Here is a 20,469-nt window from a genome sequence, read left to right as displayed (position 1 = left end):
AAGGCAATGATTCGACAGTTCAGCCATGTGCATTTTATTTTCAGACAAGATGAGGAAAAGTCAGGTAAATGTGCAGGAAAAGTAACATTCACTCTTTATTCAGATAAAAAAAGGGTAACTGTTACAGTAAAGACCTTCTCATATTGAAGAACAGATGTTGCAAAAGTATAGGGAATGTCATTTTCACTGGGAAAATGTCCACTAATTTGACTTATACATTTAACTACTTGTTGTCTACCCATTGTATATAAATGGATGGACGTCAAGCTCCTTCCAGCGGGTGGACATACCTGTACATCTTCTTTTTTTCTGCTCACGTGAGCCCCCGAACAGAATCCCGCAAAAGTGCCAAACAGCGTGTGCCCCCTCCACTGCCGGTTATCCCGGGCTTCGCTGTCCCCCGTGCATGCTTGGGTCCGGCACAGCTCCTGTTTATCCTGTAAAATGGAGGAGAGATCAGCATTCTCCTGCTTGCTGATCTCTCCTCCGATCTTTGATGGTGGATGTGGATTACACAGGGGCGGACTGACAACACATGGGGCCCCCCCCGCAATACAAGATTATGGGGCCCCACCCATATACAAGCCCCGCCTGCATAAACGTGCAGTGCCCATATCGGCCGCCGTGTTCTGTGCATGCGCAACGCCATTTTGGAGTATGTCTTGGTATACACCAAGATGGCAGTGCCCACATGTTCAGGTTCATACCAAGATATACTCCAAAATGGCGGCACGCATGCGCAGAACACGCTGGCAGCCGATATGGCCGTCGCTGAATCTGCAATTTCTTTGTGCGGTTTCGGATTCGGAGGCTCATTGCCTCTGAATCCAAAACCGCATTAAAATTTGTTTCCTTTGACGAAACAAATAAAAATGGTTTTCATTTGTTTCATCTAAACCAAATTTGCCCTGCACATGTCTATTACAAACCACACTAGACTAGTGTGTCAGACTAGGATAGTGATAGTGATGGCGAACGTTTTTGAACCCGAGTGCCCAAACTGCGACACAAAATCAATGTATTTATCTCAAAGTGCCAACATTGAAAATAACTTTAGTATTGCGTTGCAGTTTGGGCACTGGGGTTTAAAAAATGTTCAGCATCACTGTCTCCGGAAAATAGGGAAACACACATATTCAAATATTTATACACGCATTAAAACACAGGCTCATTAATCACTTGCTGTAATTTCTTACATTTGCACACACATGATAAAATCTGCATTTTTGGCTAGAAAACAGCTTCAGACCTCCAAACAATATTTTTTTCGGAAAGCAGAGGCTCTGTAGAATAAAAAGATGCTAGTTGCAATTTTTTATGTTGCACGGTATTTGCACAAATGTAAAATATGAAAGACGGGGTCACGCCAAACATGTCAAGCCTTAAAATAGCGTGCGTCCGTGAAACCGCAAAAAACTACAATAACCAAAATTTTCCATAGGCGACGCTTTCAATGCTTTTACGGCTCAACAGTTTAGTGCTAACAGTAATTGATATGTAACATGTGTGGCGCAATTTTTGTTTTTGCATGTAGGCGCATCCGACGCGTGTTTGCATTGTATGTACATGGACGTGAGGGGCGGGGGACCTTAAAAAAAATTAATCGCTCCCTGCCAGTCAGCTGTGGCACTACGAGGGAGCGATCAGTATGGTCTGCATCAGCAAGAGATGCAGATCATACTGATTCCCCACTGGACCACCAAGTCATGTTTTTCATTTAATATATTGTCAATTCGGCAATATATTAAATGTGATCCGGGCACTTGCCGCGAGTAGCGGTGGCCCTCTTTAAACATTTAACGTGCAGTGGAGACCGGGGAGGCACCGGAGGCCGGCACGGAGCACCCCAGGTGAGAATCTGGAGTGTGCCCCGGGAACTGATACATAGGGGCATTGGGGGTCGGTGACGGGCCCCCTCCTGACCACGGGCCCTCGGGCAGTGCCCGACCGCCCGTATAGTCAGTCTCGCCCCTTCAGCTGTCATTTCTCTGGCTGCAGATCTCTGCTTCATCATCTTTGGGAGTCCCTAGGTGACAGGGGTCTTAGAGAGGTCTTCCATTGTATATTTGCTATCAAATAGGGATCTTCTTAGCCCCGTATGTGAAAGCAATAAAGTTAAGTGTAAAAAAAAGTTTTTAAAAAATATATATATATACGCGTCGGGTGCGCCTAAATGCGAAAACGATTATGCCACACGTTACACATCACCGAGGACGTCGGAGGGCAAGCAATAATTTTAGGACCATTAATCACTGATGACACTAAACAGATGACCGGGAAAAGCTTTTAAAGCATTGCCTATGGCCTATTTTAGGTATGGTAGTTTTTTGCGATTCTGTGGACGAGTGCAGTTTTAAAGCGGGACATGTTTGGTGTCTATTTGCCTGACGTCACCCCATCTTTTATATTTTCCAAACATTTAGGGAGTAATAAATGTTTGATAACATAATGTAGGGAAAAGTTTTCTGTACTTTTTTCATTGTATAGTAAAAAAAAAAAAACCCAGTGCTGATTAAATAGCACCAAAAGAAAACTGTATCTGTCCCTAAAAAATGATATAGAATTTACAGTATTTCAGTATAGTGCTGCATGACAGAATAAATGTCAGTCAAAGTACCTCAGCGCTGAATACTCAAAAATGGCCTGGACAGGAAGGGAGTTTAACACGCCGGTCTTCAAGTGGTTATTGTTGCCCAAAATATTTTTTACTAATTTGAGTGAATTGCTCAATGAATATTTCATAATAAAACTTGTACCATTTCTGTGTTACTTGCAGGTAAAGCTTCCCAGTTGTATTCACACAATCTCCCTGGCTTGTTTGATTATGCAAGACAAATGCAAAAACTGCCTGTTGCCATTGCAGCCCACAAGCTTCCTGACAGAATACTTCCCAGGTGAGTGTAAACTTATGAAAAGTTTATGGCACATGAACTGTTTCTAGTTTTCTGTCTTTTTCTTTGGCAAAATCATATAACAGCTTTTAATAGTTGCTGCAAATTTAACAATTTCTTACATCTTTTGAAGACTTCAAAGTGGCAAGATCATTGTGTACACCTTCCTCAGTCATTATGAGTGTCCCTGGTCTACTTGGTAGCTTGTTAACCTAGTAAACTCCAGAGCCATTTTCACAATTTAGCTATGAGCCTAAATATTGGTATTATCCTCCATGTACTGTGTGTGTGTATGTATATTAGGGCTGCGGAAATTAACGATTAATTTCTTGATTATTCGTCAAACTTTTTGATCGATTAAAATTATTTTGATCGATCAAAAATGAAAACACTCACCTCTCCGCCGGCTTCCGGGAGTCCCGTCGGAGATCCAGTGACGTCACGGACATCGACGTCACCAGACTCCTTCCCCCTTCCCCAAGTGGCTCCGTCGGCTAACGAAGGGAAGGGGAGAGGAGTCCTGTGAAGTCGATGTCCGTGACGGCTAACGAAGGGAAGTGGGAGGAGTCCGGTGACGTCGATATCCGGGACGTCACCTGACTCCTCCCCCCTTCGTTAGCCGGCGGAGCCACTTGGGCCAGTGAGTTTGCCCAAGTAACTTGCTGGAGGAAGGTTTTATCCCTGGTGGACTGCACTCAGAGAGCTGGGGGAATTTTATTAATGGACAACTTCACTAAAGGTGAAATCAGGAATCGAGGAGTACGCATAACCAAGCAACTAGTGTTTTTTTTTTAAGGAGGGGAGATCAGCAATGGTAGCCTTTAGGGCCCATTCACATTATGTGGCCCGGTCATGCAAAGCATTATCATGCGTTAAAGCAGTTTTAAGGCAGATTATTGTAATTTTGCACCAAGTGGTAAATTGCACGTTGCCATAACACATCAATGTGACTGTGCCCTCAAGAAAAAATTATTTTACTTGTAAAGGGAACATCACTGTGCAGCCTGCCAATTGACATCGAACCTTTCTTTTACAATCTTCCCAGCTGGTCAGTGTGCCCACAAGTTTGGACCAAACTCCAAGGCATTGGCCTATACACATACAGCATAGCAATGAAGTAATGAAATGAACCAGGATCACACTAATCCAGCACGTTATTATTCTGAGTTGCCCCACTCAAGCGGTGGCCATATTGAGTGGGGCACGTTAGATTAATAACGTGCTGGATTAGTGTGATCCTAGTTCATTGTATTACTTCATTGCTGTGCTGTATGTGTATAGGCCAATGTAGTTGGATCTGTATGTGCGTTATAATTAATCGATTAAGCGATTTAAAAATAATTTGATTAATCGAACACGAAAATTTTAATCAGTACCAGCCCTAGTGTATATATAATATATATCTATAGATATATAGATAGATATCTATATAAATATAGATATCTATCTATCTATATCTATAGATATAGATAGAGAGATATACAGGTGAAACTCGAATAATTAGAATATCGTGCAAAAGTAATTGCAGTAAGTTCTGCAAAAGGGGCCCAAACCAAGTACTGAGTACATATGCATGCTTGTACTTTTCAGAGGTCCGATATTGTTCTATGTACAATCCTTGTTTTATTGATTGCATGTAATAATCTACTTTTTTGAGGTTGTGGATTTGGGGTTCTTGGGGTTTTCATGAGCTGTAAGCCATAATCATCACAATTATGACAAATCACGGCTTGAATTATCTTGCTTTGCATGTAATGAGTCTATCTCATATATTAGTTTCACCTTTTAAGTTGCATTAGTGAAATAAATTAACTTTGCACGATATTCTAATTATTCGAGTTTCACCTGTATACACATACTATATTGCCAAAAGTATTGGGACACACCTCCAAATCGTTGGATTCAGGTGTACCAATCACCTCTAAATATTCCACGGTCAACTGTTAGTGGTATTATAACAAAGTGGAAGCAACTGGGAACGCTGAAGCGCACAGTGCGCAGAAGTCGGCAACTGTCTTAATAGCTACGGACCTCCAAACTTTGTGTGGCCTTCAGATTGGCACAACAACAGTGCATAGAGAGCTTCATGGAATGGGTTTCCATGGCCAAGCAGCTGCATCCAAGCCTTACTTCACCAAGTGCAATGCAAAGCGCCGGATGCAGTGGTGTAAAGCACGCCGCCACTGGACTCTAGAGAAGTGGAGATGTGTTCTCTGGAGTGACGAATTGCGCTTCTCTATCTGGCAATCCGATGGACATGTCTAGGTTTGGCGGTTGCCAGAAGAACGGTACTTGTCTGACTGCATTATGCCAAGTGTAAAGCTTTTTTGAGGGAGGATTATGGTGTGGGCTTGTTTTTCAGGGGTTGGGCTTTGCCTCTTTAATGACGTTGATCAGTGGGAACCATTCAGTCTTTGACAGCTTGATAATTTCTTAAATGGTTAATTTTGTCCAAACAAGGCCCACTCGACCTGAACCCCTTTTGTTTCACAGCCCAGTGGGGCTGATCATTTGTCTGTGAGATCTTGCTGCTCTTTAAACTCATACCAATGAGATCTGAATTTCTTATCTATTCTTTCATTTGGCTATTTCTTCTTTCAGGACCCTGTTCTTCTATTCTTCTTCTTTTCCGCTTCTTCTTTTCTTTCTAATTTTTTTTCTTTTCCTTTCTTCTTACTCCCTACCCCCTCCCCAAGCTGATCTAAAATATGTATTGCCCCTGACTGTCGGAATTGGTCTCCCACAGGTCAGGGAATTGTTATTTGCAGGATTGTAATTTTGTCCCCTCAAAGCCATTTCCGTGTTTTTTTTATTGCCTTACTAGATATAGATTGAACAAGGAGCCTGGCATGGTTGTAGGGGCACCTTGATCTGTCACTACCTTCCGTTTTACTCTCTCAAGGGCTGACTTGGCTGTTCAGTCTGTTTTACTGTAAGTTGGTTGATGACTTTGTTCTACTGGATTGTGTATGGCTGCTGCGTCAGCTAATCTTCTTATCCTGTTCCTGTATATCGCTTTTGTTTTATTGAACAAAAGAAAACTAAAAAAAAAAAATAGACTAGACTTGCACTACAGCACCATCTACAGCCCAAAAGATGTAACACTGCATATGAATGTCAGTAATACAGTGCATATTGGCATATGTTCTTGTATTTCCAACACCCCTTCTCAACAGCATATGCATTGCTATTTGACATTCAGCTTCTCTCGAAGGAAACTGTGACAATACTTTGTCAATGGCTTGATGAGACCGTCCGCAGTCATTTCTTCTGATGAGCAATATTGCATGTTGATAATAGCTTGCTCTTCAGTGTCCCTTAGCAGATGATAATTCACGTCAAAGTGCTTGGTTCTAGGGTTGACCCTTTCGGATTGTGTGAGCTTAATAAATCCCTGGTTGTCTTCAAAGATCGGGATGGGGTTTGACATGTCTATACCCATGTCCATTAAAAGCTGGCAACTCCATATTGCTTCTTGACAAGCGTGTGCTGCTGCTATGTATTCAGCTTCAGTTGAGCAAAGTGCAACCGTTGTTTGCTTTGAGCTAGACCAACTTATGGTTCCTTACCCATATTGGAAGATGTAACCACTTGTGGATTTGCGGTCTGTGGAGTCTATGGTCCAATCAGCATCCGCAAATCCAACTAGTTCTGGATTTGACTCGGCTGGCAGTCGCAGCTTCATATTGTATTACCGTCTTTATTGCGTTCCAGTCACGCTGACAGGGTGCTGCGACTTTTTTTAGTGAGTATGCCCACTGCTGCCGCGATGTCTGGTCTTGTCACAATAGCAATGTATATTAGGTTTCGATTGCTCTGTGGTATATGTCATTGTTGGGTAGCAAGTTTTCTGCTTTACTGCTCTTTTGGAAGCCTGGTTCCATAGTTGTTTTTACTTCTTTTGCATCGTGCATTGGAAATTGTTCCAAAATGTCTGCAATTTTCTGCATTTGGTTGAGAAGATAGCTTTCATCATCTTCTCTCTTCTATTTGAATTCCCAGATAGTGACTGATGTTTCTTAGCTCTTTAATTTCAAAGTTTTGTTTTACAGTTTGTGAACTATTTGACTATAGTCCCCTTCTTGTTCCAGGAATAATGACAGGGATCTGCTTTGCTTCTTGTGCATCCCTCTTTCATGAGTACTTAATTCACTTTCTCATTCCACATTGTTGCAGTTTACTTGATTCCATAGATTCTATTTTGAAGTTTACACACAAGGTTGTGCCCTTGCTCAAACCCTGGTGGTCACACCATTTAGAGATCTTCGTTAACCTTCCTGGTGGTATTGTGGCTCGGGGTTAATTTTCAGTACCATAAGCGGTAACCCCGAGCCACACTCGGGATTACACAGTAGCGTACCATATCCGGGGATCCTTGTTAGGCTGTGAGAGCATCACTACATTAGCCGAAAGCTAATGATGTGAAGTGACATCATTGGAGGGGTGACACCGAAATGACAGTGATTTTGGTGTGACCCCCCCTCTAAAAAGTAGGGCACCAAGAGCCTGACAGTGTCAGGAGAGAGTAGGGGACGGCAGCATACCTCATACCGACGGGTGAATAGCCCTCCTCTCTCTGCCGACGTCCATCACCAAGATGGCCGCCGGCAGGCAGAGTCTATTAGACGAACACGCATGCGCAATGAGGTCCCGGCGGGGTGGCTCCCGATCTCCGCTCCGCACCAGGCCTCGGGACACCCCTGGTACTGATCCAGCACTCCGTTGGACTTGAGTGAATTAAATACAGATGGGTAAGATGGGGGACCAACAGATCTGACATTTTTTTAATAAAAGATCGCAGAGAAACTATCTAGGCCTGCTCTTTTACCAGTTTTGAGACTTTGTATCGCAAGGAGAACCTCCTCTTCTGTAATGTCTGCACCTAGGGCATGAAGAATCCAGCATATCTAATACCTTAACTGGGTTACTCGTGGTAGTATTGGATCTGGTATTCAGAGTTATAGGAAGGGGCGTCGGATTAAAGAACCAAAGTTTTCTAGCCAACATAGTATCAGGTTTGTTCACTTTTCCATACAATTTTTGTTTTGTCCACCATAGAGTGCGTTCCACATCTTCATTCAAACACAAGTCAAGGTCAGTAGGTACCTTGAAAAGTGTGGCAGAGTTTGCAGGAGTCGGGGAACATTTGAACTGAGTAGGGGCCACATCCAAGGCTGGCTCCAATTGATTTGAACGTTGTTGTCTCTCCTTCTTGCGTTGAGAAGGTATACGAATTAGATGGCCACGAATGACACTTTTATAGGCTGCCCACAGGGTGACCAGAGAGCACTCAGTGCCAGAATACGGACAAAAATATTCCAAAGTTGCAGACTGGAGGTCAGCCATAAGATGTGGGCTAGACTGTAGAGATTCGTGAAGCGTCCAAGATTTAGGGCCAGAGTGAGATTGAAGAGATCGTTAAATGACTATAGTGGGATCGTGGTCAGTCCAAGGGGCAGAGGCAATGACAGCATTGTCCACTAATGGAAGGGAAGAACTTGAAACAAACATATGAATAGGAATTGTGGGCATGGAAATAAAAGGTATAGTCTTTAGTGAGTAGGTGAAGTTCTCTCCAGAGATCCACGAAGTTGCTGCGATCGAGTGTAGATTGAAAGGTTGAAGAATCTGTGTGGGGACTTGTCCAGTTTAGGATCAAGGACCGAGTTAGAATCTCCGCAAAGCAAAATCATGCCTTTCGCATAAGTATTGAGTAGGGATAAAAGATGGGATAAAAAGGGCATCTGTTTCGAATTAGGTTCATAGTTGGAAAGGATAGCGATAACAGAATCATAGATAGCGCCCTGTAGAAGAAGGTATCTACCTGCCGGATCCAAAATTTGCTTAACGCACTGCTTTCTTGTGCAATGCAATTAGAATACCCCTAAGGAAATAAAAAATGGGTGGGAGTCAGGTGAAAGGGATAGGGTGTAGACGCCTGGTTAGGGATGAGGGAATAAAGAGGACAGGGGAATTAAGGAAGTGTCAAGCAGAGATCCTCGAACATCCTAAGCAATATGTAAATATAAGGCGACAAAAATGTTGCGTTTCCCTATGGAAACCTATACGACACATAGAGAAACCAGCATAAGCTAGAATCTTTATAGTTAAGCGTGCCTGGTAATGGTCAGTAAACATAACAACGAAGTCATGAAAGTGTAAACACTAATAGATGTAAAAGTACAATTAGTCTCCAGCTTGAGAATCAATATATAATCAGAATGCAGAACACAATGTATCCCAAGCCCAGAGCCTGCCGCCAAATTAATAGGGAGTGGGGGTAGCTAAGTAATTAGGGGGATCAGTAACCATAAGTACTGTAAAGACCCCGAAAACCAAAGGTTACTAGGGCAAGATATAGTGTGAACCGAACTAGCGGTATTAGTAAACGATATGCCGGGTTGTTAAAACAGTAGCAAAGGGCCTAACCGGGACCAATTTATAGTAATTTAAGTATCATTTTGGTGCCAGTGGAAGACTTCGGGAATCTATCTAGGGGATGAGTCATACAAGATAAATAGGTAGGCCGTGCTCTGGGACACATCACTTAAAGTGTGGCCCTAGAGCACATTCCCAGTCCCACGGGGAAGGAACAATGAAACAGATCAAGTAAACGTTAGACTAGTTCAATGTAAACAGTCCATGACATTTGAATAGAGCTTAATTGCCAGTACTGATACCACTAGCAGGTATACATGGCAAATAAGGCACTTTAAAGAATATCAGAAAATATAAAATTGAAAACTAATAAAGAGAAAAAGAAAGGAGAGGAAATCCACAGTAGCTCAGCCCAGCTGGGCAAACCTTGATTACAGATCAACGGGTGGTAAGGAAACAGTAAGCGTCTTGAAAAAAGAAGAAGCCTCAGGTGATAACTGTAGGACACCATTCAGCGATCAGCAGGGGATTTGGAATCGCTGGAATTTCAGGCGCTGAAGAGCTTGAGAATGTTGTGAAGGAGGAAATCGACCAGACTCATCCGACACTGGACACCATGCGGCTTTCAAACATGGCGGTCCGATTGCCAACCTCGCGCAATTCTCTCGTGAGATCTGCAGATAATTTTTTTTAGTTGCTGCGGACAGTTCATCACGCATCACAGACCTGATGCTGGCTAACAAAGCCACTGAAGGCATTGCGGATGGGGGGTGCAAGGCTGATGAGAACCGTCTGACTATCTACCGTGCTATCAGAATCATCAGATGCACGCGTAGGGCCTTCCTCAGATGTGGCCGGCGTCATCTTGAATCCGACGGTAGGTGTCTTCGGGTCAGATTTGGGGCGTTGTTTAGTTTTTCCAGGCGGGCTCATGGTGCTTGTCAGGTGCAGGGGGCAAAAGGAAGTCGAGGGAGCTTGTTATATAACTTCTCTGGTTCCGATGAAATGAGCAGGGAGAAGTTAGTTGCCCAGGTGCTGCGGAGCTAAGTTAGCAGAAGACATGGGCAAGATGATTTTGCAAAGATAGCAGATTTCTGCACAAGGACAAGTTATTTACCATTAGTCTATAGAAAATGTCACTTTAAAACTATTAAAAGCTATTTTGATGAACGCATGCTTGCTGTGTACATAAAAGAAAGCATGCTATTATTAGTTGCTTACTATCTCAGTATCTTAAAATAAAGTGTCCCTCACCAAGTGTTTATTAAGAAAACATGCTGAACCTTTGCTTCTGCTGTATAGTTTTGCAATTTAGTAATATTTAGCTCTTGTAAATATGGAGCTGTTAGCATGTGTCACACAATACATTAACAAAAGGCAAAGGGCTACAGGAAGACCACTTTCTGCTGTACACAGGTAAATATGGAAAGCAACAATGTAACATGGTGGCTGCTGTACTTTAACTGTCATCTGTCTTTGAATTTTGAGACTTTAAACTAAACCTAGAATGTTCTAAATCCACATTAGCGGGCATGTATTGCAAATGGACGTAGAGGAGATGGACGTTTCACACCCCAATATGTAGTATAACGAAAAGAAAGGAGATATTTCCACAATGGGATGTGCAAATGCCTCACCAATTAAAAATTTAAAAAAGAATTTATTTAATATATTATCATTGACATGATTAAAGAATATAAAAATGAAACGTATATTGGTACATTCACCACATGGTAACGATGCCACACAATTCTGGGTCACACGGTTGGTTTCCAAAGGCTACATATATACTCTTATATATCCCAACATGTTTCGCCCATCCGGGCTTCTTCAGTGGAAACGAGAAGAGATGTATATCCTAAGTGGAAGGCAGAGACCTACATGTAATAAAATTAGGGGACTGCATCTCATCATGCAACATGGTAATCATTCAAATCCTTGGTTTCAATCATATTAATTAAAATAGTATTCAAGGCTTACGTGTTTGGAATTTCTCGAATAACCAATCAGAGGCAGAGGAATGTAAAAAGTAGATAAAGAAACAACGGTTTCATTCAGTTCGAGTTCAGATAAAAGATGATTCTGTCAGGCATATACTGCCTGAGCAGGAAGGTCGCGTCAAATGAGCACACCACAGCAATCAAGCGACAAGCAGCAGCAGCAAGCGTTAGCAGGTGAGTTGTTATGATACCCTGCTAAAATGCATACAAATGATATCAATCAACCCTTGCAAGAGAAGAGAAAGAAAAAACAAAAAGGGGGGGGGGGAGAAGGGGGGGGGGGAAGGAAGGAAAGAAAGTAAGTCAATATTAATATTATCCAATGGATATTGGGATAAGGTGAAAAGAATAAGTGTGACTATATCTAGCGTATAGTATCAATATATCAAACTAAATTAATATGTTATTAATTAATGTTCGTATAAATGTGTGAGAACATAACATGAAAATTAATTGTGATCTATAGAGGGAATATGGGTGATTGGTTGTCTTTGTTGTATGAGATCTGTGTGCAATAGTCGCTAAACAGGTAAGTGTTAAAATGAATGGATGGTGAAATGTGGTGAAATAAGTGTTGCTGGATGCAAAGTGTGTCGTTAGATAAATAATAATTAAACAGAGATAGATCATAATGGATAGGTGTGAGGTAGTAAAAAATTGATATAAAAAAATATATAAAAGTGTAAAAATAAAATAAGAAGTGGGGGATATGAAGATCAGTGAACAAATAAGATAAAAAATATATATAAAATAGAGATCATGTGAAAAAGACCTTAAAAGTTCAATGTAAAAAAGTGAGCAATCAATCAAAATTCAAAAAATTTTAGTGATAAAGAGGAGACATAATGTTGAATAAATGCTGAAAATAATTGAATAGTATGGATAGTGTGAGGTATATATTAACTGTATAAAAGCTAATCTGAAAACGGTGATACCACTAGAAAAGTGGGAAAGTAAGTGCTTGTTAACAGTGAAAAAATAGGTGATCAATGATTGAAAGTTTTGGTGGTGTAATAAATTAGAAATGGTGACAATTCATATGATCCCAGTACCTCATGAGACGTGATGTTGTGCTGCTCCTCTCCCAGGTGCCGTACAAGAAATGACCGCAATCGCGGTTATTTTATATGCTACCCCTGAACGTCACATGACGCGGCTCCGCCCCCAAATGGGGCGGAGTCACGGCATGCAACGTGGGGAGCAACAGAAGACCGCAGATCGCCGTGATAGACGTCACGTAGTGCGGCCTCGCCCCCAAAGGGGCGGAGCCTCAGCCAGCAGCGTAAGGAAAGTAGAAGCTACGTCACATAGTGCGGCCTCGCCCCCAAAGGGGCGGAGCCTCAGCCCGCAGCATAAAGAAGGTAGAGGCTACGGAAGCCGTGATAGGCGCATCCTCTCCAGAGATCAGGGGACCATATATCGGCCCTAGTTACTGGATAGCAGGTCGTCTGGCACGTCCCCACGACCCTCCTGTATATGGACATCAAAGTGGCAGTCCAAGTCCCGGCAAGAATCACAAATTCGAAAAGAGAAAAAAATAGAAATAAACATGGAGTAATTAGAGATGAAAGAGGTTAATAGCCGAGGTGGAAGAATTTTGACATGAGGGGAGATGCAGTCCCGTGATTAGACCCATGAGGTATATATTTAAAAAAAAACTGAAAATACCAGGGCATATATGTTACAGGCATCTCCATCTAGAAGGGAATGCCATTATATACTTGTAGATACGGTAGTTTAATTACAAACTGTATCTACTCGCATCAAAGTCTGAGTGTGTCATATATAAAAAGGGATCCGATACATTACTATATATTAGAGAAGAAATATATTAGTAGTAGTATCCCATAATAGACTCAATTATATTGCATATTAATGGTAATGTCCCATAAAAGATTAAAATAAATTGCATAAATACATACATGATTACATCATTGTTACATTACAAAGCTGAAGAACTGTATGAGTGAGCTGCTGCTCGTCGCTTGATTGCTGTGGTGTGCTCCTTTGACGCGACCCTCCTGCTCTGGTAGTATATGCCTGACAGAATCATCTTTTATCCGAACTCGAACTGAATTAAACAGTTGTTTCTTTACCTATTTACATTCCTCTGCCTCTGATTGGTTATTTGAGAAATTCCAAACACCCAAGCATGGAATACTATTTTAATTAATATGATTGAAACCAAGGATTTGAATGATTACCATGTTGCATGATGAGATGCAGTCCCCTAATTTTATTACATGTAGGTCTCTGCCTTCCACTTAGGATATACATCTCTTCTCGTTTCCACTGAAGAAGCCCGGATGGGCGAAACATGTTGGGATATATAAGAGTATATATGTAGCCTTTGGAAACCAACCGTGTGACCCAGAATTGTGTGGCATCGTTACCATGTGGTGAATGTACCAATATTCATTTTTATATTCTTTAATCATGTCAATGATAATATATTAAATAAATGCTTTTCTAAATTTTTAATTGGTGAGGCCTGGCATTGAGGCATTTGCACATCCCATTGTGGAAATATCTCCTTTCTTTTCGTTATACTACATATTGGGGTGTGAAACGTCCATCTCCTCTACGTCCATTTGCAATACATGCCCGCTAATGTGGATTTAGAACATTCTAGGTTTAGTTTAAAGTCTCAAAATTCAAAGACAGATGACAGTTAAAGTACAGCAGCCACCATGTTACATTGTTGCTTTCCATATTTACCTGTGTACAGCAGAAAGTGGTCTTCCTGTAGCCCTTTGCCTTTTGTTAATGTATTGTGTGACACATGCTAACAGCTCCATATTTACAAGAGCTAAATATTACTAAATTGCAAAACTATACAGCAGAAGCAAAGGTTCAGCATGTTTTCTTAATAAACACTTGGTGAGGGACACTTTATTTTAAGATACTGAGATAGTAAGCAACTAATAATAGCATGCTTTCTTTTATGTACACAGCAAGCATGCGTTCATCAAAATAGCTTTTAATAGTTTTAAAGTGACATTTTCTATAGACTAATGGTAAATAACTTGTCCTTGTGCAGAAATCTGCTATCTTTGCAAAATCATCTAGCCGAGGTGGAAGAATTTTGACATGAGGGGAGATGCAGTCCCGTGATTAGACCCATGAGGTATATATTTAAAAAAAAACTGAAAATACCAGGGCATATATGTTACAGGCATCTCCATCTAGAAGGGAATGCCATTATATACTTGTAGATACGGTAGTTTAATTACAAACTGTATCTACTCGCATCAAAGTCTGAGTGTGTCATATATAAAAAGGGATCCGATACATTACTATATATTAGAGAAGAAATATATTAGTAGTAGTATCCCATAATAGACTCAATTATATTGCATATTAATGGTAATGTCCCATAAAAGATTAAAATAAATTGCATAAATACATACATGATTACATCATTGTTACATTACAAAGCTGAAGAACTGTATGAGTGAGCTGCTGCTCGTCGCTTGATTGCTGTGGGGTGCTCCTTTGACGCGACCCTCCTGCTCTGGTAGTATATGCCTGACAGAATCATCTTTTATCCGAACTCGAACTGAATTAAACAGTTGTTTCTTTACCTATTTACATTCCTCTGCCTCTGATTGGTTATTTGAGAAATTCCAAACACCCAAGCATGGAATACTATTTTAATTAATATGATTGAAACCAAGGATTTGAATGATTACCATGTTGCATGATGAGATGCAGTCCCCTAATTTTATTACATGTAGGTCTCTGCCTTCCACTTAGGATATACATCTCTTCTCGTTTCCCCTGAAGAAGCCCGGATGGGCGAAACATGTTGGGATATATAAGAGTATATATGTAGCCTTTGGAAACCAACCGTGTGACCCAGAATTGTGTGGCATCGTTACCATGTGGTGAATGTACCAATATTCATTTTTATATTCTTTAATCATGTCAATGATAATATATTAAATAAATGCTTTTCTAAATTTTTAATTGGTGAGGCCTGGCAATGTTTCCTTTAAGGCCCCTTTCCCTATGGGCATTTGCACATCCCATTGTGGAAATATCTCCTTTCTTTTCGTTAAACCTAGAATGTTGCTTGCTGAAACAATTTATGGTATTCTGCAGAGTCATATTGTGGTGCCATTAGAAAGACTGCTTTACTTTTAAACTACAATGAGGGGAATTTATCAAATCTGGAGCAGTTGCCCTGGGCAACAAATCAGCTTCTCTCTTCAGTTTGCTCAGTTAAGATTTGAAAATGAAAGAGAGAAGCTGATGGTTGCTGTGCACAGCTGCTCCAGATTTTATCTGCTCCAGTTTGGATAAATGTAGTTAATAGGATTTATATATTGAGCCACTCACTGTACGCCATGTGGCCAATTTGCTTTAATTTGTCTTTCTCTTTTTGCCTTTGTACAGGAAGTTTGCTGTTTCTACAAAAATACCAGATACAAAATATTGTCAAAAGTGCTGTGTTGGTAAGTATTTTCTTTGTAAAACACATTTATTACATATTATTGGGAAAGACATATACAGCAAGTATATAACCTTTCTGCTGTGTATGGTAATCACAGTGGGAATTCTAACATTTAAGCAGATTTTAATGTATTATAACCCATACAGCAATGTATTTTAACATACAGCAATGTTGTGTTAAACAAGGGCATGTGTCCTGGTATGGTGTGGGGGGCGCACTTGTTTCATTATTGCTGAATTGTTTATTTTTTTTATTCATGATCGCTGCATTAAAGAGATTTTTTTTTATTACTCCTCTCTTTTGTTTCTACTTGCCTCCCTCGCGCTCGCCCCCCCCCTTTCCTGCTCTGCTAGGCTGCTGCTCGGATTAAGGGTCAGGTATGGGCTTTATTTATTTTCTTTTTGAGGGGGGGGGTTGAGCATTGGGGTCCCCCTTAAAATTTCTACCAGATCTAAAGGGTCTGGTATGACTTTAGAGGGGAACCCCGTGCTTTTTTTTTTTCTGGACATCGTGGCCCCCCCTAACATGGGTCTGGTATGAATTAGGGAGGGGACTACAGGCTTTTTTTAAACTTTATTTTGTAATATTTTTTTTCGCTCCGTTTCGGTGGACCATTCTCCCTGCTTCGCCTGTTTGTTCAGCTTTGCCGACCCGAAGCATGTTCGTTTGGCTCAGTTGAATTCAGTTGTTTACTTTGGCTGCTGTACGCGCTTTTGAGAATAGCGTGTACAACAACCATTTGGTTTGGCTGAACCGAAGGGTTTCTGCAGCTAAAGCGAGCCTAACTTTTGCCTAAATCCTTCGGCTCCTTAGTGAATAACCTCCTGCACTTTACTAGAAGTCACCACCAGGCCCATAAATTGCAAGCCATGATTATTGAATAAGTGAGAAAAAAAAAACCTTGCGGGGGAAAGGTTTGATTATTGAGACAATCTACTCCTGATTTTGGAAGCATTCTTAGCTTTTACATTTGACAAGGTTAGCCCTAGGGATTTAAATACAGCGTTGTCTTACACATTTCTTGAATAAAAGATGATCAACACAAATATGTTTTATTTTTTATTAAGCGTATTTATTTGGTTTAGGCTTCCTCCCCTTTTTTGGTCAGTTTTGGGAGGGTACTGGTGGCAATGGGGCATACTTATGAAAATTAATGGCTTTTGCTCTGGATTATGATTTATTGCAATGACCTGCATATTGAATTTTTATTACTCCTTTCTTTTGTTTACACTTAACTCCCTCTCCATTTCCTTTCCTTTCATTACCCTTTGTGTAAAGTTATTGCTAAATTTTGTTAGGGTGGCGGTTTCTGTGTTTTACCCCAGTGGGGTGCAGAATGTGTAGTGGATTCTTTTTGGGAACTTTTGCCACCCTCTCTGTTTTAGGCATGTAACATTTGCAGTGTGTCAGGCACTTAAACTCAGGGCACTAGGCTTGTTAGAGCATGTAGAGGGGTTGGTCGTAGGGTGGCAAGTGCCGCAGTCTCCTGCTAGTGATGTGAGAGCTACGGGCGTCAGCTGCACTTTGCCATGTGAGCAGTGGTTGCGATAGAGGAAGCTAGGGATGCCCATGGGCAGGGCTGATGCAGTGACCACCATCTTTGCTCTTGCCACCTCTTCCATGTTTTCAGCAAACTTCAACAAAGTATTCAAAATTATAATCATTATGATTGTGTTCATGTGCCAAAATTAATTTAATTAGATGAAATAAGGGGACTGTGTATGAAAATGGTTGCAATTCCTAAATATTTCATATGATATTTTTGTTCAACCCCTTGAATCAAAGATGAAAGTCTGCACTTGAATTGCATCTCGGTTGTTTCATTTGAAATCCATTGCGGTGGCGTACAGAGCCAGAATTATGACAATTCTGTCAGTGTCCAATTATTTCCAGACCTAACTAGATATATAGCCTCGCATGCATCAGCAACCCAGGCCACACATATATATTTCCATCAAAGAACAAGACATAAAAACTCAAAGTGTAAATATTGAAAGAATAAGTAAAGTACACTCACATCTAGTTTTGCTGCATCCAGAAATGGTAAAATATGCTTGGACCCAACTCTCTGCTACGTCCGATCATGCAGTATGTCTCATCGGAAATTATATCAACAAGCTTCACTCATTGTGCTTTGTCATCAGACTTTCGCTCTTGAGGTAGTCTGTTGATGATGACTATTGAGGTAATTTTCGCTGTCTGGTTAATGAATATGTATATTTTCATAAATGCAAACATGGCTTTAAAGGGGACCAATGCATTGTATACAGCAGGGGTAGGCAGCTTCGGCACTCCAGCTGTTTTGGAACAGGCATGGCTCCCGGGGCAGAGGCATTATGGGATTTGTAGTTTCAGCACAGTTGGAGTACTAAGGTTTGCCTACCCTCTAAAGCCTGGATACAAGCTGCAAATAGCATGATTTTGCACTTCCATGTGGAGAAACTATCATCTGCAAAAACATTTGTATCTTTGCCAATCATCTATTTGACCTTTAAGTTCACATGTTGCTATCATTCTTACCATGTTAGTGTTCCAGTTGGGAATTAAACCATTTGAATAGTTTCAGATGTTGTATGTGGTATGACAGCCAGTACATCCATCACAGTGGTAATGTGGTAAATTACACTGGGAGAGCCAGTTCTGGAAGAGACAGAATGCTTGATGGCATATAACAGGCTGCTGCCCAATAGAGGAGTCTAATTCGACAAAGGTAGGGTTTTCCCAAAAATGGGAAGTTGGAACACAGGGCACCTGAGGAAGGTCAATTCACACTATTGCGCTGTGCTTTATGCACGTTCTTGGGTTGGTGTGGCATTCATTCTTAATAGCACTACATTGCACTCTGCCAACAGATGTTATGGTGCGCTGCCAAAAATGCTATATGCATTTTTTTTTTTAAATATCAGTATGATTCTGGTGCCTGTCCATTTAGGGCCCATTCACACCATGGCAGTGCATTTGCATTGCGTATGAATGGGCCCCAAATGATGAGCACCCGAATCAGACTGATGTTTCACCTCCAGACTGCTAAGAGGCATAAGTAGTCTCTATGCATACAGACCTGACCTGGACAAGTGTATGTGTGGGTGAGAGCAGTCTGAAGGTTTAGCCTGAAAGCAACCAGTCCAGCAGGGAAGGCTGGAACTGGGGCAGGCAGAGCTGTAATAAATAGCCAGGAGAGTAAAAAAATTGTTTCTATTTCATTATGAACTACCCCTGTGAGGGTAGAACCCTGTGTTATCCTTTTTGAGTTGTGAATAAAAGTGGGCAATAAAGCTCTAAAACTCACTTTGATGCGTGGATGGAGTCCCAAAAAGCTCTTCATTTGAAGTTGATCCTTACAGTGGCACAACGGCTGACATTTTGTTTTAAGTATGCATACCTATGTTAACCATTAGTGAACATTGAGATGAATTATCAGAAAATGGAGAATTTTTTTTTATTTTTTCCCCTTATAGTCTAATCCTGTCTTTTTCTAACCGATATTAGATTAATGGCATATGATGGGTTGCTTTAGATAACACCCTATGCTTGCTACTGTTTTCTATAAACCATTGCTAGGTTTTAGACTGTTATCTCATACAGTGTTTGTTTATTGTCTAGTGAGAAATCCATATACAAGTCATAAATATCTATGTGGAGCCCTGCAGTCCAGTATTATACTCTTAGAATGGGTGGAACAAATGCAGAAATTCATGTTAATCAAGGTAAGGTTTAATTTTGTGCCTGTTTTGCCTATATATATTTCTATTATAGTAGATTATAGCTTTCATACTATGCTCCAAGCATTGCACCTTTTAAAACAATGACCCTTATTTTTTGAACATATATATATATATAATTATTTAAGTGATACGCACTATACAGAAAACAACTTGTAGAGAGAGAAAAAAATCTGTCACAATATTATAAAGAGAAATCTGTTTTACCACTGAAAATAAAAGATGATTCTGACGGTTTTTCACTGAAATAAAGGATTGTTTTTAAAAGCATGAATCTATTTCTTTATTATAACAGAACACCTTGAGGCACTGATGAAGGATAAGAATTGGATTACTAAGTGTAATGCACTAAGTGTAATACACTGCTCAGATTTTGTTTGAGCTGTGGGTGACCCTGTCAGCACCACGTGGGGCTGAAAGGGAGAAATCTAAAGGTGTATGGCTAGCTTTTATGGTAGATGGATCCTGTATAGGAAAGGTAAACTCAGCTACACATATTTCGCTCCCTTACATAGCCTGAGATGATGGTGGTTCAAGGTCATGCCTGTGAGTTTTTTACACGGTAAGTTTGCAGTAGTGGGCAAGTCCAGAAATTGTGGAGTCAGGTTCTGCTGGACTGTTTGCATCTCCAAAGCTTTGGAGAAACTGTGGAAAATATTTTAAGATCGTAGGAACCCTATACCATCTGGTCAACAGTTAATATCCAGATTCCTGCAGTCTGCTGGGTATCGATGACCTGTCTGCAAAATAGATTATGTAGCCCTTCTGTTTCTGTGTGAACGTTAGGTTAAGGTCTTCCCATTTTTGGAGAATAAAAAGAGAGTACTTAACAGTCCTGGGTTTAGAGATTCTGACAGAGTCCAGTTCCATGCACACTCTGTCAGAGTCTGAATTGCTCATCTCCAAGCAAGGCTTGCAGAGATTCTTTCTTGATGTGAAAGGTGAACTATTCTTGGAGCTTTTGTGTTGGGATCTTCTTGATGTTGCGGGAGTCCCTCCTCTTGCTGTTAAAATAAAAGCCC

At 40.8% G+C, this 20,469-nt stretch overlaps 1 protein-coding gene across 1 annotated transcript in view; it reads left to right on the top strand.

The window, feature by feature from the left end:
* MAP4K3 (mitogen-activated protein kinase kinase kinase kinase 3) overlaps positions 1–20,469 on the top strand; it is a 285,095-nt gene that overhangs the window by 241,493 nt on the left and 23,133 nt on the right. Inside the window, exons 27-29 of the mRNA XM_018558848.1 lie at positions 2,777–2,894; positions 15,668–15,726; positions 19,329–19,432. Of these exons, the coding sequence (XP_018414350.1) occupies positions 2,777–2,894; positions 15,668–15,726; positions 19,329–19,432 (281 nt within the window). The remainder of the gene's footprint in view (positions 1–2,776; positions 2,895–15,667; positions 15,727–19,328; positions 19,433–20,469) is intronic.

The sequence above is a fragment of the Nanorana parkeri genome, unplaced genomic scaffold, assembly GCF_000935625.1.
Source record: "Nanorana parkeri isolate BGI_ZX_2015 unplaced genomic scaffold, ASM93562v1 scaffold363, whole genome shotgun sequence".
Classification (NCBI taxonomy): domain Eukaryota; kingdom Metazoa; phylum Chordata; class Amphibia; order Anura; family Dicroglossidae; genus Nanorana; species Nanorana parkeri.
The sequence above is the reverse complement of the archived record's forward strand: the minus strand, read 5'-3'. Positions and strand labels throughout refer to the sequence as shown.